The 19,656-nt window shown below is 40.8% G+C and overlaps 1 protein-coding gene across 9 annotated transcripts in view; it reads left to right on the top strand.

Moving 5' to 3' along the window:
* The window catches only part of OSBPL1A (oxysterol binding protein like 1A), a 263,701-nt gene that overhangs the window by 213,803 nt on the left and 30,242 nt on the right, over window positions 1-19,656 (top strand). For all 9 annotated transcript variants that reach the window (XM_063597233.1, XM_063597232.1, XM_063597235.1 and 6 more), the window contains one exon: window positions 15,705-15,780. In XM_063597233.1, the coding sequence (XP_063453303.1) occupies window positions 15,705-15,780 (76 nt within the window). The remainder of the gene's footprint in view (window positions 1-15,704; window positions 15,781-19,656) is intronic.

Here is a 19,656-nt window from a genome sequence, read left to right as displayed (position 1 = left end):
TGATTTTTTTTTTTTGAGATGGAGTTTTGCTCTGTTGCCCAGGCTGGAGCGCAATGGTGCGATCTCCCGAGTAGCTGGGATTACAAGCACATGCCACCACACCCAGCTAATTTGTGTATTTTAGTAGAGACAAGGTTTCACCATATTGGCCAGGCTGGCTTCGAACTCCTGACCTCAAGTGATCTACCCACCTCGGCCTCCTGAAGTGCTAGGATTACAGGCATGAGACACTGCGCCTGGCCGAATTTTTTTTTCTTTTTTTTAACTGCCTTGTTCCAAAATTTCTTAAATCTGTACTGGGAAAAAGGAAAGTCCTTCTGCTGACTGTCTATGCCAGTGGTTCTAGAAAGTAGAGATTTTGGACTCTTGTGGTGGGGAGTAGGGGTCCTCAAGGCCCTTTCAGGGGACAAAAAAGTTACAACAGTTTTCATTATATTACTAAAAATGTGCCTTTTTCCTATCATTCACTTAAATGTTTACAATAAAGTTTCTAGACTACTTGATGTAAGAAATCGCAGATTGAATGCATAAACAGTTATGAGAATCCAGTTATCCTTTCTTAATCCAGACATTTAAAAGATTGCAATAATGTAAAACAATGCTACTCTTCTAACTATTTTTGTTTTGGAAAATACAGTCTTTTTCTATAAAAATGTTATTTAGGGCTGGGTGCGGTGGCTTATGCCTGTAAATCCCAGCACTTTGGGGGGCCGAGGCAGGTGGATTGCCTGAGGTCAGGAGTTCGAGACCAGCCTGGCCAACCTGGTGAAACCCTGTCTCTACTAAAAATACAAAAAATTAGCTGGGCGTGGTGGTGGGCACCTGTAATCCTAACTATTTGGGAGGCTGAGGCAGGAGAATCACTTGAACCCGGGAGGCAGAGGTTGCAGGGAGCCAAGATCATGCCATGGCATTCCAGCCTGGGTGACAGAGCGAGACTCCGTCTCAAAAAAAAAAAAAAAGTTATTTGGGTTAACATATCACTTTTACTTTTATTAAATGAATTAATAAGTCAAGAAATTATTTTCAGCTTTTTAAAAATTTGGTAAATAGCAGTAGATAAAATCCACATTAAAAGAAAACTGTACCAGATACGATGGCTCACACCTGTAATCTCAGCACTTTGGGAGGCCAAGGTGGGAGGATCACTTGAGTCCAGGAGTTTGAGACCATCCTGGGTAACATAGGGAGACCCCATTGCTACCAAAAGAAAGAAAAAATAGGTGAGTATGGTGGCACTTGCCTGTGGTCCCAGCTACTTGGGAGGCTGAAGCAGGAGGATTGCCTGAGCCTGGGAGGTCAAGGCTGCAATTGAGTCATGATCGTGCCACCGTATTCCAGCCTGGATGACAAAGTAAGACCCTATCTCAAGAAAAAAAAAAAAAGAAAAGGAGAGATCAATGAAAGGGAAAGAAAAACTAACTCTTTTGGGGTCTTCAATAAGAGTTTTTTTTGTTTTTTTGTTTTGTTTTGTTTTTGAGATGGAGTCTCACTCCATCACCCAGGCTGGAGTGCAGTAGCACAATTTTAGCTCACTACTCACGATTTTGGCAACCTCCACCTCCCAGATTCAAGTGATTCTCCTGCCTCAGCCTCCCAAGTAGTTGGGATTACAGGCGCCCACCACCACGCCTGGCTAATTTTTGTATTTTTAGTAGAGACGGGGTTTCAACATGTTGGCCAGGCTGGTCTTGAACTCCTGACCTCATGATCCACCTGCCTCGGCCTCCCAAAGTGCTAGGATTACAGGCGTGAGCCACTGCACCTGGCCCTGGGGTCTTGAATAATTTTTAAGAGTTTAATTGATCTTAAGACCAAAAGTTTGAGAAATGCTAATCTATAGCAACAAGTTACATTACATTATAGTTTCTTTTTGTTTGTTTCGTGGTTGCAGTATAATTTTTATATAGTGAAAGTAACAGATCTTACATATAAATTTGGTGAGTTTTGTCAGGTGCATGGACCCATGTAACTAACATCCCAGTCAAGATGTGGAACATTTCCATCACTCCAGGATGTTCTCCCTGACTCCTTTCAGTCGATCCCCCACTCTCCGTAGACAGCCACTGCTCTGATTTCTGCCACTATGGATTAGTCTTATCTTGAACTGCATTATAAATGAATCACAGAGCGTGTGCTCCTTGAATGTGGCGTTGGTCACTCAACACCGTGTCTTGACTTCCATTCCTATTGTATATATCGTTGCTCTTTCCTTTTTATTGGTGAATGCTATGTTAGTTTGAATATCCCACAATTTGGCTTATCTGTACTCCTGTTGATGGAATTTGTTTTTTTTCCGGTTTGGAGTTATGAACAAAAAAGCTTTTATAAATGTTCTTCTAGATACCATTCTGCAGACATGTTTCATTCTCTTCACTATGTAGGAGTAGAACTTTTGGGTCATAGGGGAGATGTGTGTTTAGCTTTGTAAGATGTTACTGTACTGTTTCCTGAATATGTACCATTTTGCACTGCAGTCTGAAATACGTAAGAATTTTAGTTGCTCCACATCCTCACCGACATTTGGTGTTTTGTAGGTATGACATGGTACCTCGTTCTGTGGTTTTAATTTATATTTTCTTATTGATTTTGAATGCTTGTCCATGTTTTCCTTAGCCATTGTTTTTGTGACGTGTCTGGGAGTTTTGTCCATCTTAAATGTGTTTGTATGTCTTTGTGTTATTGATTTGTAGTAATTCTTTATGTATTCTGGATACTAATCCTCTATCAAATACACGTATCATGAGTATTTTCTCTTAGTTGGTAGCTTGCCCTTTCATTTCTTTAATAATGAACAGAAGTCTTTAATTTCTTCTTTGTTTGAACAGAGTCTTTAATTTTAATGAAGTCCACTTTGTAATTTTTCTATTATGTTAGTGCTCTCTTGGGGGTTCTCTCTAAGTAATTGTTGCCTACCCCAAACTTTCAGCCACTGCCCTGGTGCTCTCTGGTGTATCACCAGTGGTGTGTTCTTGAAGTTAATTTGGTCAGTGTCTTTTGAAGAGAATGACAGAAAAATGAAAGGTATTTAGAGCACATCAGAAATTCAGTGATGCAACATTTTAATTCCTCAGAGTAAACAATGGCCTTTTGTTGTTGATACTATGGAATAATTGTTTCTCATTGTAAATGTGCGTGGGACAGTTTACTCATTCTAGATCCCTAATTAATAGAAAATCATCTGGCATAAAGTTGATCTCAGCAATGTGTGCTAAGTACCTATATTACAGGTTCTATGCCATTCACTGCAGGTTCAACAGGGCTTGGAATCTAATGGTAATAAGAGTTTAATTAAGTAAGTAAATCTGCCGCAGCAACGTTACATGTTCTTAAGAAATTGGTGGTAGGTGAGTAACAGTGTTTGTAGGAACTTTTAGCCTTTCAAATGGAGAGAATGTGTTGCATTCTCTGTGGTTCCTTATGCTCCAACCAGGACAAAGAAGGAGTAGAGAGATGAGTGTTAAATTTCTAACAATGGAATTTGGTACTTTTCAAATGACTTGTAAGTCAGAATGTATTTATCCAGTGGTGAGATTGCTAGGCTTTTCTGCTCATCATTTGTTTTCAACCGTTGTTTAAAGAATAGACTTGTGAGCTGTATCCCAGATGAACTATGTAAAGATTTTTTTCAAGCAAGATTATGCATCATTTGTGAAAATGAAGTAAGACTTTTTAATTACTACAGTAATTTACTCTCTAACATAATTTTAAAATCTAATTACTTTTGTGAATTCAAGTTTATTTTATAGTTTAGCTCTAATGACTTCCTAATTTGGAAGACTATTTTGCTTTGAGTGTTTAGTAAACTTCAGCAGAGCAATAGAAATTAAAGATACAAGCTGTGTCATTAAATTATATTTAAATTGGGACTTGTAGGCAGGGCAGGGTGGTTCATGCCTGTAATCCCAGCACTTTGGGAGGCTGAGGTGAGTGGATTGCTTGAGGCCAGGAGTTTGAGACCAGCCTGGGTAACATGGCAAAACCTTGTCTCTGCTAAAAATACGAAACGTAGCCAGTGTTGTAACACACGCTTGTAGTGCCAGCTACTCCAGAGGCTGAGGCATGAGAGTCGCTTGAACCCAGGAGGCAGAGGATGCAGTGAGCCAAGACTGTGCCACTGCATTCCAGCCTGGGTGACAGAAGGAAGGATTTGGAGGAAACGATAAGAAGTCTGATAGTTGAGAAGAGAGGTGATAAGTATCTAATAGCTGTAAATACTTATACACACACAAGTGCAAAACACACGTATAACAATATACATGTATACATACAGATTGTCAATGTTGTAGTTACAGATGTGTTGAAATCTGTTTCTCTGTGGAATAGTTTTCTTAGATTTTTAGTTCATTCTTTAATCTTGAATCAGAGGTAAGAATTAAGTTGTTTCTCACTTTTCTAAATATCCAGATCAATATTCTGCTACCTAAAATTATGATTCCTACATAATACTTAATAAAAAATACTTATTTGTTAAGTGCAAGTGAAAATGTGTGTTAAATAAGTTGGTTTTGAAAATATTATTTTAAGTGACATAAGAGGCTGAGCGCAGTGGCTTACGCCTGTAATCCCAACACTTTGGGAGGCCAAGGCAGGCAGATCACCTGAGGTCAGGAGTTCAAGACCAGCCTGGCCAATATGGCGAAACCCCATCTCTACTAAAAATACAAAAATTAGCCAGGCATGATGGTGGGTGCCTGTAATCCCAGCTACTCGGGAGGCTGAGGCAGGAGAATCGCTTGAACCTGGGAGGCGGAGGTTGCCATGAGCCAAGATCGCACCGCTGCACTCCAGCCTGGGTGACAGAGCAAGACAGAAAATGATTGTTGTGTTCTTCATACCTCATTGCTTACTTATCCATATCATTTTTTCACCGTTTTTCTTTCTTTGGCTCCATCGTAACTTGAGACATTAGGTAAAATCATTTATTTTAAAACTTTGAGCACCTGTCATATGCAAAATATTCTGTACCCTGAAGGACACAGAGGAGAGTAAGACATAGTCTCTAATCTCAGAGTCTCAGAGCGGAGGGGGATTACACTCTGAGTGGCAGATATGTAAAAAACAGCAGAGGGAATGAATGAAGGTAGGGAAAATAAAGAATTGTGAAATTTAAGCTGAGCACGGAACTAGCCAATTTCATTGTTCTAAATTAGAACCTTGGAGTTGCTTTTAAAATCCCATTGCTGACATCGTGGCTGACTTTGAGATCATTCCCCAAGGCTGGGTGCAGAAGAGAAGCCTGAATGGGGGAGCATGCTCGAAGTCTCCCAGAGATAGACTGGGAGAGGACGTACCCTCGGATCTGGATGGGAATGAGTTTTAATACCATCTAATCATGTCAATGGAATGTTTAAGGCGCAGTAAAATTGTTTGGGATTTATTAGTATGTTCTTTCATCATTTTAATTAAATGAAAAATATTAATTGGACAGAATTGTCCCAGCACTTTCACTCTGGTCATATGACATTAAAACAAAGAATACCAATGAATTATTAAATGGCAGAAAAGAAAGGGACATTTCCAAGTCAGAGTCCCTCCTGAGTTACTTCATTATGTCTTAACCACTGTCTTTGCTTATAGATTCTTTGTTTAGCATTCTGCAGCCTCCTAACCAGAAGCTCTTGGAAGGGATAGTTCATTAATTTGAAAAATCTCTTCCATTTGTACCTGTATCTGGTCCCAGGTGACAGCCATTGGCTGGCATTCACCATCCAGGTATAAAGCCTTCCATCCAGGTGTGGTGGCTCACACCTGTAATCCCAGCACTTTGGGAGGCCAAGGTGCGAGGACAATCTGAGGTCAGGAGTTCGAGACCAGCCTGGCCAACATGGTGAAACCCCATCTCTACTAAAAGTACAAAAATTAGCCAGGCACGGTGGCACATGCCTGTAGTCCCAACTACTCAGGAGGCTGAGGCAGGAGAATCACTTGAACCCCAGAGGCGGAGGTTGCAGTGAGCCGAGATCGCACCACTACACTCCAGCCTGGGTGACAGATCGAGACTCTGTCTCAAAACAACAACAATAAAAAAGGCTTCCTAGGGGAAAAGAAGCACAAGTGGTGAAAACCATTTCATTTTCTGCTTTTCTCCAGGGCAATAGAAACAATTTCATTCCTGTTTCTCTGTGAAAACCTTAATATAGTTATGAAAATTGTTTAATAAATAACCATTTTTAGATCATCTTTTGAAACTGTAATTAGTAAATTTTTCATCCAAAAAGTAATAGTAGTTTTAAATCTTTAACAACTCAGACAGGAAGATGAAAATTTTCCCTGAAATTATTGATAATAACAATAATATCAATCTCTACTTCATGTTGAAGGTTTTCTACCTACCAGGCACTGGGCTGAAGGTTTTATATCACTGACCAATTTCCGTATTTAAAATAAAATTAAATTTGACCACATAATGCACACATATGGGGTGAATGTGTATTGCTGGGACAGAATTTTCATTAACAGTACCTACCCTTGCCAGATGAGTTTGATTTCATTTTTTAAAATGCTGTTTATATTACCATTAAATTGAGTCTATAGATCAGAATGAATGGGGCCTAAAGTTTTAAAAACACTCTCTGTATGCATTGTTTCATGGGAGCTCCACCACGGCCATATGAAACACTAGTATTGTCATTTTCAAGGAAAAACCGAGGTTTGGAATAGGTTAGTTACATGTTCAAGTTCACACAGTAAGTGGCAGAGTTCTGAAAGCCAGGAGTGACGGCTGTGGAGTTAAAGAATCCATTCTACTAATTCAATATATGACCATGGACAAGTTATTTAATACCAGTGCTTAATAAGATTACTTTGAGGATTAAATGAGGTGATACACATTAAGTGATTAACACAGTCTAAACTGGAGCAAACTCTCACTAAATGCTAGCCATTAGTATTCATCCACTTCATCTTAGTAGAACTCTTTAAAGCTAGCCTGGGGATATTTTGATTTCACAGCATTTGTGAAAGTGTTGCTTTTTTAAAAACGCCTGAACTTTTTCTGTCTTCCCTGAAACATACAAATCAATGATCAAGGGTCTTTTGAACCGAGATAGAAGCTGGAATGAAGCTAAATAAAAATATAGACTATTAAGATTCCTGGAATTGCGAGTAAGAGAAGTGTTGGAGAGAGAGCTCCTCTGTCTTAGGAGAAAGGGAATAGGGCCACTGCACAGACCCTGTTTGTGAAAGGCATAGAGGGCACGAGAATCTTAGTCTCAAGTGGCCCCAGATGAGCAAACAAGGACATACCCCTTAAAGAGACCTAGCTATCTTTATGTAGAGATATGGACTTGAGAGAGAGAAATATATATCATTTAGAGAATGGGAACATCATGTTTAAAAAAAAAAAAAAAAGAAACAGCTTTAGGGTGGGAGAAGCCTTCACCAAGATAGAAAACACAGAAGCTAGTTTTAAAAAGGAGACATACTTGTTTGTAAAAGTTTTTTGTTAACCTGCAGATGGTACCATGTACAATCTAGGTGACAAAAGATTAATAGCTATCACATACAAAAAAAATTCTTACTAAATAACAAAAAAATCCAGCGGTATAGATGTTATAAATAGGCAGTTGACCATCTGTGAATTCAGATGGTCATTAAGCATATGAAAAATGTTCTAACTCACTAGTAGTCAAGGAAAAACAAAGTAAAATAACAAGGTAGCATCACTACCGCAGTCAGACCCAAAACCTAAAAGGACGAGAACACCTGTTAACACCAACTCTTTCTGGTGGGAAGAGAGTGCTCATAGACTGCTGGTGAGATAAGAAATTGTTAAAAGCTTCTCCAAAAGCCGTCTGGCCGCATCTGTGGATATGTGAAATAGAGATACTCCTTGACCCCGCAATTTTAACCCCGGTGCTCTGCCCCATTAAAATGAAGGCATCAGATTTAAATAAGAATACATCATATATCGAAATATTTTTGTTGCATTGTTTCTTTTGGCAAAAGAATGAAATGGTAAATGCCTTTCATGGAGAATGACAAAATGTATTTTGAGATATAGTATTCTTATGGCATATTATACATTCCTTAAAATAATTAGTATACCATTTGACATCAACAAATTTGCGTGCAGTATTGACAAGCAGACCATAGAGAAGTGTGTATAATTAGTACCCTAATTTGGAATATGAAGGGCAGCACACCCCTTTGTGTGTGCACACATGCATGCTCTACATGTGGCTCTTTGGGAACATGTGGAAAAGCACAGAAAAATAGATGCCAGCTTCTTAACATGGATTATAGGGTGGTAGAGTGGTGGTGGAGATGGAGGAGTGGGGTGGCAAGCAAAAAGAACAAAGGGGGGAAAGACTACATTAAAAATAAAACCAGCGTGTGTGAGATGCTACCTACATACGTGTACATGTGCCTAAAGGTATTACAAAGAAAGATATACCTGTGTCTGTCGATGTGAAGGGGAGTGTCCTTGATATTTCGTGAAAAAGCAATGTGACCTATAGGGTAATATTTCAATTTAAAAAATGCGCATTCCTGTATACCCTTGTTTGTGTGAAGAGGGGGTGTGGAAAGGAGCACTCGTGCTGTTACTGTTGGTATTGGAGGGCGCAGGAGGAGAGGTCTAGCTTGCCCTTTATCTGTAGATCATTTCCTTTGTTATATAATAATATATTTTGGCCAAGCACGGTGGCTCATGCCTGTAATCCCAGCACTTTGGGAGGCCACGGAGGGTGGATCACCTGCGGTCAGGAGTTCGAGACCAGCCTGGCTAACATGGTGAAACCCCATCTCTACTAAAAATACAAAATTAGCCGGACATGGTGGCACATGACTGTAGTCCCAGCTACTTGGATGGCTGAAGCAGGAGAATCGCTTGAACCCAGGAGGTGGAGGTTGCAGTGAGCCAAGATTGCGCCGTTGCATTGCAGCCTGGGCAAAAAGAGCGAAACTCTGTCTCCAAAAAAAGTAATTATTTTTTAATTTGAAAAATAACCACATACTCCATCCCCCTCTAATTTAGTTATATTTACTACCATTTGGTATATGCCCGAGAAGATTGTTTTAATTATGTGTGTTGTTTTGGTTTTGACATAGAACTTGAATTCCTAAAAATTTAAGGTCAAGATTACCAAGCGTTGTGAATTAAGAAATTTACCTTTTGTTCTGGAGTACCTGTTAATAATGAATTGCTTTTTTCTTGTCCGTTGGAAAAATACCAAGTGTTGTGAATTAAGAAATTTACCTTTTGTTCTGGAATACCTGTTAATAATGAATTGTTTTTATTTTGTTCATTGGGAAAATACTGAATGATAGCTGTTTATGTTTCACATGTAGATTATGATAATAACATATATAGCCTTCCCAGGTAGGTAGATTTGGTTTAGCAAATCATACTGTAAACAGAGTCACATGACCAATGTTAGACTTGGGATAAGTTATCTGTAATGCAGGTGGTGAATGAAATATCTGTAATACACAAAGAGCTCCTACATAGTGAGAAGATAATTTAGTGGACAGATGATGTCACCACTGACAATGAGTGTTTTTATCTTAGTATGTTTGTACTTTATAAAAATAACAAATAATTTAAAAAATTCTTAAAAACTGACATGTAGGTAAGAAGTTGAACCTTCATTTCTGAGAAGCCTTAATTGTCCTAGGCATTTTCCTTAGTGCAGATCTAGCTGCCAGCAGAAGGCGAATTGTACAGCTGTGTAGCTTCGACTTGCAAGATTTGCCCCAGGTTACGCAGCTGGGCGGTAGCAAGAGTTTGCACTGTAGCTCTGGTTTCCATTCCACGGTTCTTTTATAGCCTCCATGAAAGAGATGACACCTCCCCGACCTCCTGCCAAGTATAAGGATGTCTCAGTAAATATATGCATGCACACACACAAGACCCAGAAGAGCTCATGTGTGTCTCATGAAAATCAGGAGGCAAACCTGGAAAGCATGAAACGCCTGGCAGCCAATTCCAGATGAAGCTTAATTTTGCCTACCTTTGTGTTATCATCTTGTTCTTTTTTTCAGAGGGCCTCTGTGAGCAAACAGTGTTGAGTGTCTAGCCTAGCAATCCACAGAGCAGATGCAGGAGGTGGGCTCAGTGTCCAGCAGGTAGATAAAGGAGATCTGTGCAGTTAGGTAAATTTGTGAGGCTCAGCTTCCAAATAACATACAATTTCTTTTTATTTTTTTTAAATGGAGTCTTGGTCTGTTGCCCAGGTGGGAGTGCAGTGGCACAGCCTCAGCTCACTGCAACCTCTGCCTCCTGGGTTCAAGTGATTCTCCTGCCTCAGCCTCCCGAGTAGCTGGGACTACAGGCTTGTGCCACCACGCTCAGCTAATTTTTGTATTTTTAGTAGAGACGGGGTTTCACCATGTTGGCCAGGCTGGTCTCGAACTCCTGACTCAAGTGATCTGTCTGCCTCGGCCTCCCAAAGTGCTGGGATTACAGGCATGAGCCACTGTGCCCGGCCCAAATAACAGGTAATTTCTGCCATCCAAATAACATTTAAAGATTTTGGAGATCGTGATCTCCTGATATTCACAACTTTCAGAACAAGGGGGATTCAAGCACAGCATTTGTTAGTCAACACTTCCTTAATGAATTTGGTTCTTTGGGGTCCGTCTACAATGCTGTGTAGCAGGGAAATAATGGTGTGCTAGCAGGCGGAGCCGTTTGCATCACATAGATGAAACCACTGTGAGACTCTTCATTTAAAAACCAGTTATTGTGCTGTTGTCTAGATAGTCGTAATGTCATCTGTATGGTTGAAAATAGAACCAGGACATATCACTGCCAGTCCCTGGTACAGGGTGTGTTCTCTCTGTATGAAGAGAAAAAGGAAGCATAGAATGCAAGATAATGACCCTCAGATAAACTCCACGGAGAGAGAATCACTGAGCTGTGCTTTCAGCCTGAAAATTCTGATTGCTGCTCTCGTCTGTTCTTATTTCTGCCTGGAGTAACACTGCCATCCAACACCATTCGGGAATTCTCTCTTCTTTTTTTCCTGGCAAAGAGAGTGAAATTTTTAAATATGGAAACACATCCTTTTCAACACAAATTATTTTTTTTAACTGAATCTCCTACCTAATTTTTTTTTAAATTTCTCTACTCCCTCTGCTTCTTCAAATAACACTGCAGAAGATTTAGCATTTTCTTGATGATTACACTGTGGACTATTTTTTGTCTGTTCTTGACTTTAGAGTCGTAAAATTCTTGTTCCCCACCCTATTTTTGAAATAATACAACCCTTTTGTTTTCAGAAGTAATCACAGAAATCCATTCTGTCCAGTACAGTTGCCATTAGCCACGTGTGGCTTTTGGGCCCTTGAAATCTGGGTAGTACGACTGAGAAACTGATTTTTTTCCTTTTTTTTTTTTTTTGACACGGAGTCTTGCTCTGTTGCCCAGGCTGGAGCGCAGTGGCGTAATCTCAGCTCACTGCAACCTCTGCTTCCCAGGTTCAAGTGATTCTCCTGCCTCAGCCTCCCAAGTAGTTGGGATTACAGGCACCCACTACTGCACCTGGCTAATTTTTGTATTTTTTAGTAGAGACAGGGTTTCACCATCTTGGCCAGGCTGGTCTCGAACTCCAGACCATGTGATCCACCCGCCTTAGCCTCCCAAAGTGTTGGGATTACAGGCGTGAGCCATGGCACCCGGCCTGATTTTTTACTTAATTTTAATTAACATCAGTTGTAAAATGAAGCAGAAACTGTTCTTCCATTAAAAATGACTGTTAAGACTAGATTTCATGTTAACTGTTTAGTAGCTTAATTGAGATATGCTCTAAAAGTGTAGGATACACACTGGATTTCAAAGACAATATGGAAAAAAGTATAACATCATTTTTTGTATGTATTTATATGTTGAAATGCTAATATTTTGGATATACTGGGTTAAAATAAATTACTAAAATTAGTTTTGATTTTTTAAAATGTGGCTACTACAGAATTTGAGATTATACGTGAAGCTCTCATTGTATTTCTCTGGCTGGATTTCTTGACCCTGGCACTGCTGACATTGTAAGTGGGTAATTCTTTGTTGTGGAGCCTGTCTTGTTCCTGGCATGATGTTTAGCAGCATCCTTGGTCGAGCTGGGGTGCCTTTCTGTGCCCTGACTGGTGGAATCCTCCAGCCTCTGTCTGAAACCCTTCCTTAAGAGGCCTCTCTCATCTCCTATTTTTAGAATTAATTGTGAGACAGGTCTTTATATCAGCCACCCTAATATAAGCATTCACCTGCAGTAATAGTCCTTCTCTCTTGAGTAGCACAGAATAAACTAAATTCTTTACAAAAGAGGTAATGTCTAATAGGTCGTATACATTACAAAGCTTCTGCCACAAATACTTAAACTCCCACTTGGTGCTAGCCATTGTCCTAGGCAACAGGGCCACAGCAGTAGACAGAATATGAGTTCTCATGGAGTTTACATACTGTTTGGGGGTAGGAGGTCATCAACACATCAGCAAGAGAGTGTACCTTATGTCACGTCGATCAGTGCTGTGGAGGGGGAAGATGAAGCAGGCCAAAGTGCATAGCAGCTGGGGGAGCCGAGGGAGCTGGGGGCAAGGATGTTATTACTCCTGCCATCCCAGGCCCTCTCTCCGATATTCCAAGACCCCCCTCGTGCCCACTGTTCACCACACCCCCAGCTTTTGTTTCTCTAGCTTTGCACGTCCCTTAGCACTGCTTGTAAGAGATGTTTTCCAGACACCTTTGCCTCGCCTCGGATCAGTCCTCCTGCGTGGCGGTCTTCCAGTTTCTTTTAAAAGTGGCACCTGGGCCAGGTGTGGTGGCTCACACCTGTAATACCAGCACTGTGGGAGGCTGAGGTGGGTGGATCACTGCATGTAAGGAGTTCGAGACCAGCCTGGCCAACATGGTGAAACCCCATCTCTACTAAAGATAACAAAAATTAGCCAGGCATGGTGGCGGGTACCTGTAGTCCCAGCTACTCGGGAGGCTGAGGCAGAAGAATCGTTTGAACCCGGGAGGTGGAGGTTGCAGTGAGTCGAGATCATACCACTGCACTCCAGCCTGGGCAACAGAGTGTGACTCTCTCTCAAAAAAAAAAAAAAAAAAAAACACCAAAACAACAGTGACACCTGAGCCTGAGTCCCAGCTCAGGTTGCCCTCGGGAACGCTCTGGCTGCTGCCCCATTGTGGCAGTCTGAGATTGCACCTGTCTTCTTGGCAGCCTCGTCATGCTATGGGCTTAGACTGTGGTCAGCAACTGAGAGGTCATTTACTAAGCCATGGCTTGTGTGCTGCGTGGGTGTCTCGTGGGCCGGTGTTTCTCTTGCTGCTTCCCATCAGTTTATTGCACAAAGTGTGGTCTCAGTGAGGCAAGGCGCTTGGCTCTGCGTGTCCTACAGAAGAAAATAACATGGGCTCTGTAACGGCTGTTTACCTTTCAAAACCCCTTCCCCTCTGCTTTCTGGTTATGTTCTGAATAGGTAATGAATGTTGCAGATAATCTGACTTCCTTATAAATGAGTAATGATTACATTCTCATAAAATCACAGAAAGTTTTGTGCATAAAAATGAGTATAGGATATTCCCAGGTGGGACTCTTGGCTGACAGTCCTCTGACAATTTCTAAACCGAGAATAATTACAAAGCTCGAATGTCTCTCATCTTCTGCCTCCAAGATATTTGTTGTTCTTGCCTTTCTGCTATTCTTGCCTTTAGTTAGAATGGTAGCACACGGTCTATACATTTAATGTCAGCGTTTGTTGGGGGTGAATGACAGCCCTCATTCCCTCTTCACAAGCTTCTTTCAAGCTCATAACTCTCTAGGTATGCTACACTTTGGATGGACTTTTCCAAGACAGTAGAAGGAAAATTTGGCTGGGCGCGGTAGCTGACGCCTGTAATCCCAGCACTTTGGGAGGCCGAGGCAGGTAGATCACCTGAGGTCAGGAGTTCAAGACCAACCTGGCCAACATGGTGAAACCCCGTCTCTACTAAAAATACAAAAAATTAGCCGGGCATGGTGGCAGGCACCTGAAATCCCAGCTACTCGGGAGGCTGACACAGGAGAATCGCTTGAACCCGGGAGGCAGGGTTGCAGTGAGCTGAGATCACACCACTGCACTCCAGCCTCGGCAACAAGAACGAAAGTCCATCTCAAAAAAAAAAAAAAAAGAAAAAAGAAAAGAAAAAAATAGATGGAAAATTTAATTTACATACATCTCTAAAACTATATTATACATGCAAAGCATAGATAATGGCAGGGATTCTTATTCCTGGTATCCATTATTCGTGTCACAGAGATTGATAGTCTTGGATAGTGGGGAATGTGATTTAAATACCATCTGTGGCCACTTATCCAGCAGATTGGTTAGATGGCAGATCTGCCAAATGAGCAGTGTGTGTTCCTAAAAAAGAAAAAGAAACTAGAAGAATTCCACCATGGATTATTGACTTAAAAATATAAATTGTATTAACTTCTATAATCCAAATTAATTAGTTTAATTTAGAGGTTCTTCAGAAGATAATTTTTAAAATATCTAATATTTTAGCTACATGGATGTATTTCAGAAGGCAACTGGAAAACTTTTTATTATTTTATTATTTTTTAGTTTTTGAGACAGAATCTCGCTCTGTTGCCCAGGCTGGAGTGCAATGGCGTGATCTCGGCTCACTGCAACCTCCGCCTCACGTGTTCAAGTGATTCTCCTGTCTCAGCCTCCTGAGTAGCTGGGATTACAGGCGTGCACTACCACATGTGGCTGATTTTTGCATTTTTAGTGGAGATGGGTTTCACTATGTTGCCCAGGCTGGTCTTAAAGTCCTGAGCTCCAGTGATCTGCCCACCTTGGACTCCCAATGTACTGGGATTACAGGTGTGAACCACCACACCCAGCCAGCAACTGGAAAACTTTCATAATAGTGTTCTGAAAAGTTGGCCTGGGCACCTCTTGCACCACCCCTCATTCCTGATGGTGCTGCCATTCTGATCTGTGGAAATGGGGTGGCTCCCTGCCCACCAGGCCTGACTCTGATGTGCTGCTTATCCAAGCCACAGACCTTCAGCCCCAGGCAGCCGTCATCCCTTGGCTACTTTCGAACACCTACAGAGGCTTCGAAGATGCTCTTTCTGTAGAGGTTAATTTGTTTTCCAGTCTACCCAGAATTGCTAAATTTTGTTCAGTGTTAGTCTCCTTGGGGAAGTACTGATGTATGTTACAGGGCCTAAATACTTTTTACTTTTTACTTTTTTTTTACTTTGGCTTTTACTTTTTAAAAATACTTTGGCTTTTATAAAAGTTTTCTGTTTTCCATTTCATTTCTTAAAAACCTGTATCTAAGCTTTGTGATGGCATTTTGTTTACATCATTTAGCAGCTAGAGAATGATAATGTATTAAGTATCAAAACATGGTAGGTGTGCCATAAATCCAACAACAGGGTCAGATGTGCCATAAAGTGAAAGGATAGTGGATCTCTGAGGTGGTCCAAACAGCTGGATCCCAAGGACTGGGAGGACTGAGTTCAGATCAGAGCAATGCTGAAGACAGAGGAGCAGTTGATTTGCTACAGAATCTTTCAGGGGCCAAAGTAGGTAGCGGTGAACAGGTGCAACCCTAGATTAGCCCTGCTTAGCCCTGTCTGTGATGACACACATTTTTAAAGGGTCTTTCTGTGCCTGCAGCTCTCATGTGAATGAAAGCAGTTCTTCCCTCCTGCTGACAATGGCATTAGAATGAACTTTATGTTTTTCTTTTCTTTTTTCAGAACAAGTTTGCCTTCTCCTATGTTTTCCAGAAATGACTTCAGTATCTGGAGCATCCTCAGAAAATGTATTGGAATGGTAAATTAATGGTTTTGTCATATGATATTAAGCAGATATGTTTAATCGCATATTCTTTAGTAAGGAACCTAAAAGTTTGCATTAAAGTGGTGCACGACAATGTTTATGGGAACGTACGAGAATCATAAATTGTGAAAAGTCGTAGGTGACTTTTTTCTGACAAGAATTTGAGCTGCTCTAATGGCTTTGATGTGCATTGTTGATGTAAAAAAAAACAAACAGAAACCGAAAATGCCGTGTTTCTGTTGACACAGCACATTTATATCGCCCCATAGACTTACCTAGAAACTCTCAGAAAGAACAGACAACCCCACAGTGGAGAACAGAATTTCACTTACACTTCTGTGCACAGAGCAAGTTTTCGTATTTGGAATTTGTAAGTGTGGTATATTAAATATTTGGAATATGTCTCTGCTTAGTTATCTGTGCAGGTGGATCTGATGTGGGGGGAGGTAGGGAGATGGCAGCATTTCCTTTCATAGAAATCCTTGGATTCCCTTGAAGGTAGTAGTCAACACCACCACCCTGATGTCAGTCAGGCTAGGATTCTGGGTAAAGTTCTCATAACTCTTCCTAGTGTGACCTTGGACCACCGAACATGTAAGTCATGTGGCACAAAAGAATCTGCCTGGACATTACCTTTTAACATTTTGCAATTGAATGTGTACCCTGGGAGCACTCCAGAACTTTCCCTGTGCTGGGAAGTACAGTCACCTCATGCACACTTCATTCTGCGGCTTGAAATCCTGTCCGCTGCAGAGGTACCCACTTTGGCATTTTTCTTTTCGTTTTCTTTCTTTTTTCATTTCATTTCTTTTGTTTTTTTTGGGACAGGGACTCATTACCCAGACTGGAGTGAAGTGGTACCCTCATGGCTCACTGTAGCCTCAACCTCCCCAGCTCAATTTATCCGCCCACCTCAGCCTCCCGAGTAGCTGGGACCAAAGGCGTGTCGTGCCACACCTGGCTAATTTTTTGTATTTTTAGTAGAGAAGGAGTGTTGCTATGTTTCTCAGGCTGGTCTCGAACTCCTGGGCTCAAGCAGTCCTCCCACCTCAGCCTTCCAAAGTGTTGGGATTACAGGCCTTAGCCACCATGCCTGGCCTCTGGCATTTTTCCAATGTCTCTCTTCTCTGAGTGGATAATGAAATCTGAAACTTCCTAAATGTAATTTCCAAGGAACAAATTTCATAAACATTAATTTTAAATAAATATTTTTTGACTCCTGCATGGAGAGTAATTCATCTAAATTTCGGAGCCTGATAATGTAGGATCTAATCTCCGCTCTCCCGCTTCCTGGCTGTGAGACCCCAAGCAAGTTGCAGTTCCTACCTGAGTAGCATTCCATCCAGTATAGAACTAGCATCATAATTTGTACCTTAGAGGTAGGTGTATTGAGAGATAAATAATTTATGTAAAATGCCTGGAACTATTCCTGGTTTAACATTGTGCTCAATAAATAATAGTTCATATTATCATTAATCACAGCTGAGAATGAGACTGGAGCTCTAATTTTATTTCAATTCTATTAGGATTCAACAGGACAAAGCAAATGTATATAGACAGATGACAGTAACACACGTTTGTCTCTTTGGAACGGAAAATTTCAAGATAAAAATTAGTATTTATTTGTATTCTGCAGAGTCAGTATTTTTCAAACCCTTAGTTAAATATGTTTACCTTTATGATCCAGTATGCAAATATGTATATATGCGTGTCCTTAAAATTAAAATCAGTTTCACAAAAGAATGCTCATCATTACTACAAATTGTATTTTCTATTATATTAAAGTAACATTGATTCCAGCTCGTTAAATTTATTTTACAACTTGTTAATGAACCAGACCCACCATTTGAAAAACACTGCTCTGAGTTACTATAGAATTTGTACTGTATCTTTGTAAGGTTATTTGGTCAAAGGAGTTTGTATGAACATTTTAGATATGGTTTAGTCTTTTTGGCCACTTTAGAATATACAGTTTTCTGTATTTCTGTTGACTGATTCCTTTCTCCTGCTCTCTCCTGTTTCACTGGGTGTCAGCTGTAGTGTTGGTGTTATGAATTTGTTCATGAAGGTGACTAGCAGTCTGTCTAGTTTACGTCCAAATCGAGACTAACCATTCTTTTAAAAGATAGGAGATGATGTTATGTTGGATTGCACCTGCTATGTTCTGAAAGATACTCTAGAATGCGGTTTTACTTTTATGTTTAGGCACAGAACTTCTTGTACAAGTAAATGCTTATGCTGAATCATAAATAAAATACAACAAATAAACATAGAGCTGTTTGGGTTGAAAGGGTTCCATAGAATGTTCTGAATCATATCTCTAGAACTTATTGATTCAAAGCATAGAGAGAGAGCTTCAGGGGAAGTCGTGTTTTTGGAAACTTCTTTCTGCTGAGGTTCATAGGAGACAAATGTTCTGGAAGAACATTTTTATTAATGTGGATTGAAAGGAAATCACCTAGCTTTTGGAAATATTGTTCTTTGGGCACTGTCTGCTGTAGGACCTTCTCTCTTAGGCAGCAGACACAATCAAGGTATAAGCACTAAGCGACAGTAAAGATTAAAAATGAGGAGTCTTGAGAAAGAAATACAAATATTACCACTTTTTTTTTTTTTTTTTTTTTTTTTTTTTGAGTCGGAGTCTCAATTTGTTGCCCAGGCTGGAATGCAGTGGTGCAATCTCGGCTCACTGCAGTCTCCACCTCCCGGGTTCAAGTGATTCTCCTGCCTCAGCCTCCCAAGTAGCTGGGACTACAGGTGCATGACACCATGCCCAGCTAATTTTTTGTACTTTTAGCAGAGATGGGGTTTCACCATGTTGGCCAGACTGGTCTCGAACTCATGACCTCAGTTGATCCACCCACCCTGGCTTCCAAAAGTGCTGGGATCACAGGCATGAGCCACCGCGCCCGGCCTGCATGTTTCTGATTCTATCACATTAATCCAAATACTTCACTTCGTGTCCTTTTTGTGGGGGTGAAACTGAGTTCTAGAAGCCATGTGTATACCTTCAGCTATCATCTCTCTTCCCTTACCTCCATTTACCCAGCTTCTTAATTTGTTAATAAGTCCTAAGAGTGGAAGAGGAAATTTGATACTGAGCCTTAGCTCTTCCTGCTCTCTGTTGTTGTGAGGAGCGTGCCAGGACAGGGTGCGGGGTGTAAGCATCCTGCGGGTGACAGCCCCACAATTCCACACTCAACCAGAGTCCCCATCCCATCTTTTTCCATAACAATTAATGCCCCAGATTTGTATGCTATGATGATATCATTTTATGGTGTAATGCTATTATTATTCAAAATATGTGGCTTTTCTAAATTCACAGTACATATTCTTATCTGCCAGATATGGTCTTGGTCTCACTTTGTCTTAGGAAGGAAAGGAAGAGGTTCTTCTCCATGCATTTGTCATCTTGGCCCCCAGTGTCCGCAGCCCCATCCCCAGCCAGGCTCACTCTGCCCCATCTCCTCCACTCCCATGCACCTGCATGTTGTACTTTACCTTTTTCCAAATAGCATTTAGCCACTTTGATTTCCAATACTGATGACATCCTTCTTTTCTTCTCCCAGTCTGTTTTGAGCAGGATTATGTTATCAAAATGTCAGATTATACAATGTGAAATGAATACTTTACCTAACTGGAATTCAACCCTAAATCTGTTTGTGGTTGAAGCTTTTACCAAACAAACAAATCTCCGGCTCCTGAGAACTAATCCTGACACTGCTTAGTCATTTGAAGCCTTTGCTTATTTCTTTCTGCTTGTTTCCCCTTTGTCACAGGACTCTTTAATCCGAAAGCCTCATGTCCTGTGTGTACCCTGTTTCCGTCCTCCTCTTCTCCTCCATCCCTTTGCTCCAGTGGCTTTCTCAG

This window comes from Pan paniscus, chromosome 17, assembly GCF_029289425.2.
Source record: "Pan paniscus chromosome 17, NHGRI_mPanPan1-v2.0_pri, whole genome shotgun sequence".
Lineage (NCBI taxonomy): Eukaryota > Metazoa > Chordata > Mammalia > Primates > Hominidae > Pan > Pan paniscus.
Note: the sequence above shows the minus strand (reverse complement) of the source record. Positions and strands in the feature narration are given on the sequence as shown.